This window comes from Solanum verrucosum, unplaced genomic scaffold, assembly GCF_900185275.1.
Source record: "Solanum verrucosum unplaced genomic scaffold, falcon-dt-bn FXZP01000181.1, whole genome shotgun sequence".
Classification (NCBI taxonomy): Eukaryota; Viridiplantae; Streptophyta; class Magnoliopsida; order Solanales; family Solanaceae; genus Solanum; species Solanum verrucosum.
The window spans coordinates 2,408,695-2,418,870 of record NW_026020407.1 but is presented as its reverse complement, the minus strand read 5'-3'; the positions used below and the strand labels follow the sequence as shown (position 1 = coordinate 2,418,870).

Below are 10,176 nucleotides of genomic sequence, written 5' to 3'. Positions count from 1 at the left end.
ATACTCTTGTCATCCCCATACATTTTTGTAAAAACTTTTTCAAAGTTTTATCTAATATTGTATATGTTGAGTTCATCTAGTTTCAATATCAAAGACTCACAAAATCGCGAGCGTGCGTCTATCCTAACTTTCTCAACAAATGATTTGGAAGAAGTAGACGACCTCACATATTTCACTGCACTTCATATACGAAAAAATGGGTCAATTTGCTACTCTAACTCCTTTTTCACAATTAAGTTCAAGATATGAGCATGTAAAAATTCATTTTCAAGTATTATTCCTTTCCAATCTTCAATACGCACCTTCAAATTTTTAATGGCAGCATCATATGCAGTTGCATTATCCAGAGTTATGGTGAACAAGTTCTCAATGCCCCAACCTACTAAGCATTCATCAATCCCCTTAGCAATACTGTGGTCAATTTAATTTTAAAAAAAAAAAAAAATTAAAATTTTCTTTTGTAGATTTCACCGGTCATCAATGCAATGTTCAGTGACAACCATATAAATAAAATTATGGAGTTGTTGGTTCCTAATAAGCTCTTTAAACTTTTCTTTCTCTTCTTGAGAAATCCTTAAACCAGGTCTAGCAACAGTAACAAATTAATAAAATATTTCTCCCTCAACAACTCTAAGTGGTTGCTCATCAATGATTACAAATTCATTAGGTGTTCTCCTGATCTCTTCCACATTGTACCTCACCAGTTTTAGTAGACCCTGGACTATCTTCTTCATTCCAAGCTTCTTTTGATAGATTTTAATGTGGTTTTCCACTTATCAACACACCTAAATGCAAGAGATTTGTAACATTTCACATTAAATATGTTCATAAAGTAGCTAGTATGTTCTTTTTGTGCTTTTTAGTTGGGCTATGTCGATGAGGAGTGACTTTGTTCATGGGTTGTTGAGATATCGTTAGCATAGTCGGAAGAATTAATGTTGATAATCATCTCCACATCTGGTCCAGAAGATGTAGTTTTCATTCCAAAAGAGAGTTATTGTACATGATAAAATAAAATTGTAATCAACTTTCTGATACCCCAAACATTTTTTTTCAAAATACCAAAATCATATATATTTTTTGATAGATTTAACCAGAAATTTTAAGAGCCCCTAAATCAAAATCGTTAAATATTTATAATAAATACAAAATCCCAACACAAATGAGATCAAACATCTAACCCTTCTCACCAGACAAAACATTAAGCATAAATGAAAAAAAATTATAAGAAAAATTTGAGTCTCAAAAAGATCACTCATGGCTATCCATAAATTGAACTGTCCAACCAATGAAATTAAACATTAGCAATAGAAGATGAGTTGGAAGCTACGTATCCAAATTCAGAAGAGTTGAACCAAACTTGAAACTGATTTGAGAGGAACTAAATGAGGAACTTAACTGCTTAAGAAGTATCCTAATAAATTGAGAACGAGGAGCTCAAGAGGAACTGAAAATCTACAATAGTGAACAATAAACCTAAAGTCAATAGTTTGTAACTTTGTATATAAACTAAGGGTAAACAACAGAAATATCACTAGTTTAGTATCTAATTACCTCAGTTTTCTTCTGTTTTCATTATTACGAATCCTATCATAAATTAGACCTCAAATACATGTATTTGTTGCGGCCAGATATATATTACACAGATAGTCAGATACATACTCCCTCCGTTTCAAAAAGAATGTCCTAGTTTGGCTTGGAACGAAATTTAAGAAAAGAAAGAAGACTTTTAAATCTTATGGTTCAAAATTAAAGTTATGTCAAATGTATCAAAATGTTCTTTAATCTTGTGAACTTAAACATGTCATGTGGAAAGTTGAAGTTAAAGTGTTGCCAAAAAAGGAAAAGGGTCATTCTTTTTTAAATAGACTAAAAAGAAAATGAGGTCATTTTTTTTAAACGGAGGAAGTATCATTTAATGTGTCTAATTAAGGGTTATAAGTAAAAGCTATTAATTAAGGAGAAAATTATGTTTATAACAATTTGAAGATATGGCATATCATTTCTCCTAAAATAAATAAAAACAACCACAATTCTTCTATGATAGATGACTAACAAAGTTCCTTTTCACTTCCTCTTTTCTTGTCTTGTTCAAATAATTCTTTCTTCTTTTTTTTTTTTGGAGTTTATAATTGTCTAATGGGGATGTTCAATTTTTAGGAATACAAACATAAAGCAACATTGTCATTTTATCATGACAACATGGTGGTGCTCAACGAACTAACATCCAAAAGCAGTGGAACAAAGATGAGATTAGTATTTATTATATATGCTACTATTGCGTTTGTAATGGGTATTTTAAACTAGATACAAGAAATATAAAATAACATTATCATATACATGTCATTATATCGGATTTAAAACATGATCCAATTTTTTCGAGACTGAAAAATACACAACATTAATTTCAGATATATATATATAGAAGATTTTCACAATCACGTTTAATCCTTCTCTCCTTCGTCTCTTTATCGTCGTCTCCGGCAAAAACGATTAGTTAATAGAGATACAACACACCGCCATAAATTTACCAAAAATAGACTTGAAAAAATCCGTTAATCATGGATTCGATGATAAAGAGTTTGTGGAGTCTTCAATGCTGAATGTGAATTGTTTGGCCGATCCATCGTTCAACTTCGGAAGTTTTCTTTGTAAAAATTACTTCAATTGTAAAAAGGAATGGTACATATTAAGGTTTGGGTTCAGGAAATTTTGATGGTCGTGGTGATATCTTGAGAAGAAGAATCTGGATTATTCATTGTTAGAATGAAACTGTATGGTAAAATTCTTGAATTAGAAAGGAGGAGAGATGATTGAGTGATAAATATGGGAGGGGAGAATTAAGAGGGAGTAGTTGATTTGGAGTGAAAGAGTAAATTAATGAGATAATTCATCAATCCTAGTTTTGAAGGATCTGGGTAACTGATTGTATCTTCAATAATATATGACATAAAATATTTAAAGTGGTAATATATGTAATTGTTTTAAAATAGAGGTAATATTAGGGGAACTTTAGCTTCGCATATAGCTACTCAAAAATAACTTAATTACGCTTCATAACTATAGTTTGCTAATTATGATTCGTAGCTACATGTTATAGGAAGGAGAGTGGCAAGCGAGATTGGGAGAGGGAGGAGAGAGGCGAGCGAGAGAGGGAAAAGAGTGGGAGAGAGGTGAATTGTATATGTACATCGGTTAGATAATTATATATATGTAACTGGTATACATATGTATTTGTAGATCTGGCGAGCGACATTGGGAGAGAGAGGAGAGAGCAAGCGAGATTGGGAGATGAAGGAGAGAGGCGAGTGAGAGAGGACAATAATTTGTATAATTCGCATCTCATTTATATAATTCACGGGTACATTTGTATAATTTACCGTATTTTTGTATAATTAATTATATAGTACGTCATAGATTATTATGATATATTTTTATAATATTAATCTAATTTTGATTTGTAAGCCTCCTTTAAAATATGCATGATACAGTATCTATTATTATAATATTAATTATTTAACATTTCATATTCTAAATTACTCAAACCAATGAGTAACTCAATGTCAATTAAATTTGGACTTTAGAGATGAACTAGGCGGAAACATCAACATTTCAGAAAATTGATGTGGAAATGCCCGTTACTATGATGAGAAAAATTTACATATAGCAAATAAAAAATTGCTAATTGTATGCTATAGCAAACTTTGTAAAATTGCAGTCCGTAGAAAAATTATAGTTTGCTATGGACTTGTCTTTCTGTATATTCGCTTGTCATTTTTTTTTTATACATTTTGATAGTTTAAAAAAGAAAAGGGTGTTAATTTCGGTTAGAAAAAAAAAAGGAAAAAAATCACTAAAGTCACGCACGTTCTGTTCCATTCGAATTCCCTTCCTTATTCGTCGTCTTCAACAGTAAGAACTCCATTGTAACTCAATTCAGAAAATTGATCAAGCAATTGACGGTACTACACAAACAATCGAGATCATTGGACTGTAGAGATAGCAATAGGAGGTAATTTCATGACGAAAACATACTCTGATTTTGCTTTTTTAGGTCGAAGATGGTGTTCAACATGTATTCAAAATCAGATTTCCTTTTTAACTATCATCAATTTAAGTTGAATGTATATTGAGAGGTGTATATTTTGTTCGAAATAGAGTTTAACACTTATGATTTGTATAGTTAATTTATAATCTAGAAAAATTTGTGATCTGGAAATTTTCTGGATGAACTTGTTGATTATTTTGAATTTGTGATCGGAGATTCGCTCATTTCACAGTAATATTTGTGTTCGAATTTGTATATTTGCTTAGAGTTTATACGTATAGGTTTTCAGATATGATTCAGTAAGATATGTATAATACATATATGAAACTATTATGTGTATGTTTTATAGAGTTATCTTCATCATAACACTACACTTGTATGAAATTGTATAATTGTGTATAAAGTTATAATTTGTGTATATAATTGTTTATATATAAATGTATATGCAGAATGTGTATATAAACGTTTCTATGAGTATGTAATTGGAATATGTATATATGTGAATAACCAAAGTTGCTAGAATTTGTATAAATATACGTTATGTTTGTTGTTGAAATTCTAAATAGTATAAATGTATATGTATATATAACTTTTTTTAATACAGAAATTTTGAAAATGGCTTCATTAGCTAATTTGGTTATGCATTCCGGTAGATGGGACAATGACAATTGTTACGTTGACTATACAATTGAGGGGGTGATTTTTAAAGAAAGTTCATCTTATAAGGAGTTGTATAATGTTATTGCAATGCAACTCGGTGTTGATACAAATGTGATTAAGCTGAAAATTGAGTATAAGGTTAAAGAAAGCAAAACGCCAATGTTGATTCACAACGACATGGGTGTTAAAGTGTATATCATGCTTAAAAAGGTTGCAGATGACTTCAACAAGTATCCAATTTGTATAAGCAAAATGGATAATAGTAGCAATATCACTGAACTGTGTGAAAGTTCAAATCAAGAGAAAGATATGGTTACATCAATTTGTAATGATGGTATTGCTGATTTTGAGACTATGCAGCTGTCAATTGGTGAATTGGTAGAGCCGCTTTGTGTCTTTGGGTCAGGGAGCTGCGATGGAGTCATTTGAGATCCTTGTAATAAGTACGTGGAGATTGACCAGAAGCAACCTTTCTTAGCGCGCTTTTCAAGCGCTTAGCTTCTGCTAGTGGCGGGGCGGCAAGGCCATGTTGTTCAGTTGGAAGCCTAAGAAGTGTATAAGAACAAAGCCACTTTGAAATCTGTGATGGAAAATTATGCAATTGAAAATAGATTTCAATATAGAACTATGAGGTCAAATGCAATCAGGTAACTAGTTTATACAACAAATACATTAGTGTATATGGTGTTTTAGTTATTTGTATATTGATATGTTGTGTTGTATTTGCTGATGTAGTTATACGCTGGAATGTATTTCTGATGAATGTGAGTGGTTGATGAAAGCATCAAATATCAGCAAATCTGGAATGTTTAGGATCCGAGCATTTAATACAGATCATACTTGTCCTTTGAAGAATAAAGTGTATTCACAAAAACATGCAACAAGCAAGCTGATTGGTGGGATCGTTAAGCCTAAGCTTGTTGATCACAAGAGAAAATATACACCTTCTGATATTCGGAGTGATGTAAAGATATATTTGGGAGTTGATGTAAATTACTCATTGGCTTGGAGGGCTAAAGAAAAGGCTCTGATTTCATTGAGAAGCACCACAGCTGCATCTTACAGCAAACTTCCAGCATACTTGTATATGATGGATATTACATATCCAGGCTCGCATATACGTCTAAAGAAAATAGACAACAATGAATTCTTGTATCTTTTTGTTGCATTGAATAATTGTATACAAGGCTTTGATCATTGAAGGCCTGTCATAGTTGTTGATGGAAGTCACCTAAGAGGACCGTATAATGGAACATTTGTAGTTGCAAGCACAATGGACGGAGCAGGTATGTTTCATTGTGTTTTTGAATGTATATTTTTTATTTTATGTTAATTTGTATGTAAATAAAAATGTAGGACATATTTTCCCACTGGCCTATGGTATCATTGATTCAGAAAATGACGCAGCTTGGTCTTGGTTTTTTGTACAACTAAGGGAGGCTTATGAGGAAAGGAGTAATATGTGTGTAGTCTCCGATAGAAATGAGAGCATCATAAAGGCAGTCACAAAAGTGTATAAAAACGTGCCACATTATGCTTGTATGTGGCACTTGTGGTGTAATGTAGAGAAGAAATTTAGGAAGGCATCAAAGGAGCTAAGTCCTGTGTTTTATACTATGGCAAAGACTTGCAGTAAAGTTGAGTTTGATAGGTTGATGGATACTGTAGAAAAGGTTGATGTAGGTGTCAAAGAGTATTTGGAGCTAGCTGGATATGATAAGTGGTTAAGGTGTCATGCAGAAACTCATCAGGGATGGGCTATGACGTCTAACATTGCAGAGAGTATAAATGTTGCATTAGTGTCTGCACATGAATTACTAATTTTTAATTTTCTAGAAGAGGTTAGACTGATGTTTGGGAGATGGAATCATGACAACAAACACGAGGCAGCCTGCACATTTACTCCGTTGATTGGAAAATTTCAGAAGATACTGAACGAAAATGAAGCAATGAGCACACGAATGAGGGTATGTTTTATGTATATGTAGTGTTAATTAATCAGTTATGCACACAGTTAGAATATATATACCATTGCATAGACTTATACATATAAATAAATCTATTTGTATGAAACAGGTTGTGCCGTCAACTGAATATATATACAATGTGACTGATGATGGTAGGAGTTTTGTGATATGTTTAAAGAATAAAACATACAGTTGTGAAAAGTTTCAATACGAAGAAATACCATGTGAACATGCTTGGGTTGTACTAAAGCGGAAAAGTCTAGTGGCTGATGGATATTGCTCGAATTTGTATAAATCAAAGACGGTTTTGAAGATTTATGAGATACCAATTTATCCATTGCCTGATGTAGCAGAATGGGTGATACCTGAATACATAATGTATGATGAAGTCCAGCCTCCAAAATTCAAAAGACCTCCAGGAAGGCCAAAAAATAAACCCCGTTCAAAAACAAAACGTGAATTGCTTGGTCTCAAAGGGAAGCATACGTGTAGCACATGTGGAGTTGCAGGTCACAATAGGCGTTCATGTAGAAACAGACCTCAAGAAGTTTAATAAGCTCTTTTGATTATATTTGAGTGTAAAATTTGATTTTATAGATACTTGAATGTTATTCTAAACTGGTTCTGTGTATAAACTGTATGAGTTGGAATGTTGATGATGGAATAAAATTGTTGTGTACTATTAATTGTGATCTTTTTTATCTTCATTTTGTATTCATGCTCTTGTATATAATATGAATTATCGTTGGCGTATATATTGTACATCATATACAGAAATTCTATATGTATAAGTTAAATTGAACATTTTATTATATTTGTATAAGCTGGCTATTGAACATTGTATTCTATTTGTATTAGTTATATTGATTTTCCCTTTTTGAAACAGAAAATGTATATTCATAATGAATTAAGGGAATTAAAGATTGTATAAACTTTCGACATTTATACAATTAATCTGTAAATATATGTTGTTAGTTAAGTGGTTTGTATACGTATACTTTATGAACATCCTATAAGCCTAACAATGTAGATGTATATATTCAACATAAATGTACTCTTAGATTTATACTGTTAGTGTATAAACAAACATGTATAAGTTGATTTGTATAATTAAACTTTATGAACAAATTGTATAATCCTAACAAATGTATATTTATACACTCAATATAAAACATGATTATACAGTCCAATGACCCACAAACAACAACTTCAGTTTATCATTGTGATATGTATAAATGTAAGTTTTATCTTTCCTTTTTTACTTGACACAACAATAAGTGTATACATATACACAACATAAAAGATACACATAGATTTATACAGTTAATGTATAAATATACATTGTATAATTTAGTTTGTATAATTATTAAAGTGTTAAACTGCATATATAATGAAATTAACAAAAACAAGTAAGTAAAAGACTTAATCGATCAAATGAGTATATTACAATCAAAAAACTGAAGGTTCAAAACAGTAAAGGTTGTTATGCATGTCATTTGCATATTCAAAAAAAAAACCAGAAATTTAGTACTGTTCTAATTAATTGTGATCTTTTCACTACTATCGCAATCCCTGTGAATCCTGATTGGCCTCTCTGATGCCTCACTGTCACTAGTGGCATCAGCTTGGATCTTTTGCACCCCATAGTTCCACAATAAAGAAGCATATTGAATACGTGTGAACTCTGAATCGAAGGATTTGGAACCCCATTTCCATTACTGATATAGTCTGCATAAGCAGCAACATATAGTCCACAATCGCTGAAAATTAAACACATCCAATTTTATGGTCAGTATAAAATTAACAATAACTATTTGAATAAAAATAACCATAATAAAGCTTACAGGCTTCCTGCATCTTGTTGTGGTATATCATTGACATAAATCATTTCAAAAGAGTCACATTCAGAGTGGGACTTGTACTTTGGGTGTGAAGATATGTCAATGCCTTTCTTCCCATAAAAATCAGACTTAGATAAATACATGGGAATAAGTTGTGCATATTTCTTGATCTCATTCTCAACTGACGAATCGTGTAGTGCACCACCCCTAAGAGAATCATAGATCTGTATAGATCTATCATTAATAGACACAACGATCAAAATCCAATGAAAGATCTCCTTGATGTTAACAGGAATGAGGATGTTATCAACTGTATGCCAAGGTCTAGCAACATGCATTATGTATCCATTAATATACTCAATAATCGACTCCTATGTACTTTCCTTGTTAATATTACTTTCAAAATTATAATAAGCATCCCAGACATTGGTAATCAGATTACTGAAATTGCAATCGACAGTGATAAAACTGAATGCATTGGTGTCGGAGTACTTGGCTCTTTTGCGTATGTAATACAAAATGACATCTACGTGCTGTAAAAAATAAGAAGATATAAATTATATAAGTGTGAGCAAATGTGTATGTTTAAGGGAACATTATACATTTATACAATCACAATTTTATAAGCAACCAATATAAGACATGAATCAACACAACAATAAGACAATGTAAAAATAATTATTATACAGTCCAATGACCCACAAACAACAAACTCAGTTTATCAAAACAGTAAAGGTTGTTATGCATGAATCAACACAAAAAATCTATAGAGAAACAGTAAAAATATAAAACACAATTAACATTATATAAAAAGTTCATTTATACAGAACATGTCAACTGTATAATAAATAAATAATGTAAAGCTTACCGAGTCATCAAGCAATTGATTTTTGTATGCAAGCCTATAGAACCAGTTCTTGTTTTGGACTGTGACAATTCCAAAATGAAACCACATTTGTAAGACAGACTTGTTCTTTTTGTATCGCTCTTCTTTGCCATTCCTAACAAAATAACAATAAAAAGATAAATTTATACAATATACACATATAAAATTAAATCTATATATTTAATAATTACTAAATGATTTACTTTGTGTTGTGTCTAACAAGCACCCTTCATTTAACCATTTTCAGAAATGAATATACAGAGTTGTACGCTCCAAATCAGACATTGCAACAAATGGATGTTTCAAATCAAACGAGAAATGGAACCTTGATGAACTACCTGAAATGTATAAAGACATAAATAATCTTTATAAGACTTAACATTTATTGATATATAATCTATTACTATGTAAACAGTAAATTTTGTTGTACCAGACTCTGAACAGAATGATGTCACATAAGGCGATGTGTTGAATGGGCTTGGATGCCTTTCCCTATGAATTGGTAATGGTGTATGCTCGTCCACAGCTAACAAAGGATGTAACACCATGCTTCTTTCTGGATTAATGTTTGGCTGGTCATCATGTACCATTTGAAGAGGTGCTGGAGACATTAAAACTTCTTCAACAACTAACTCATTGACATTGGATGATCCTGCTTTGTTTGTATCTGTAAATTCTTCTTTTTCCATCTTTTCAGTTTGATCGTGTATAACATTCAACAAATCCTGTTGTTATATAACAATAAACAAAATATATGACAAGAACATACAAATG

The 10,176-nt window shown here is 31.5% G+C and overlaps 1 protein-coding gene and 1 pseudogene across 1 annotated transcript; both read left to right on the top strand.

The window, feature by feature from the left end:
• Positions 1-5,483: 5,483 nt before the first annotated feature.
• LOC125840564 (uncharacterized) lies at positions 5,484-6,344 on the top strand (annotated as a pseudogene).
• Positions 6,345-6,468: 124 nt separating this feature from the next.
• Positions 6,469-7,228, top strand: LOC125840570 (uncharacterized). Its single transcript, XM_049519539.1, has 2 exons — positions 6,469-6,675; positions 6,785-7,228. Exons 1-2 carry the CDS (start codon positions 6,469-6,471, stop codon positions 7,226-7,228), a joined length of 651 nt encoding a protein of 216 aa, XP_049375496.1.
• Positions 7,229-10,176: the final 2,948 nt, after the last annotated feature.

Coding starts and splice junctions, on each gene's coding strand:
- LOC125840570 (XM_049519539.1), top strand. CDS start 6,469: ATGACGTCTAACATTGCAGAGAGTATAAATGTTGCATTAGTGTCTGCA. Junction 6,676..6,784: donor CAATGAGCACACGAATGAGG/GTATGTTTTATG, acceptor TGTATGAAACAG/GTTGTGCCGTCAACTGAATA.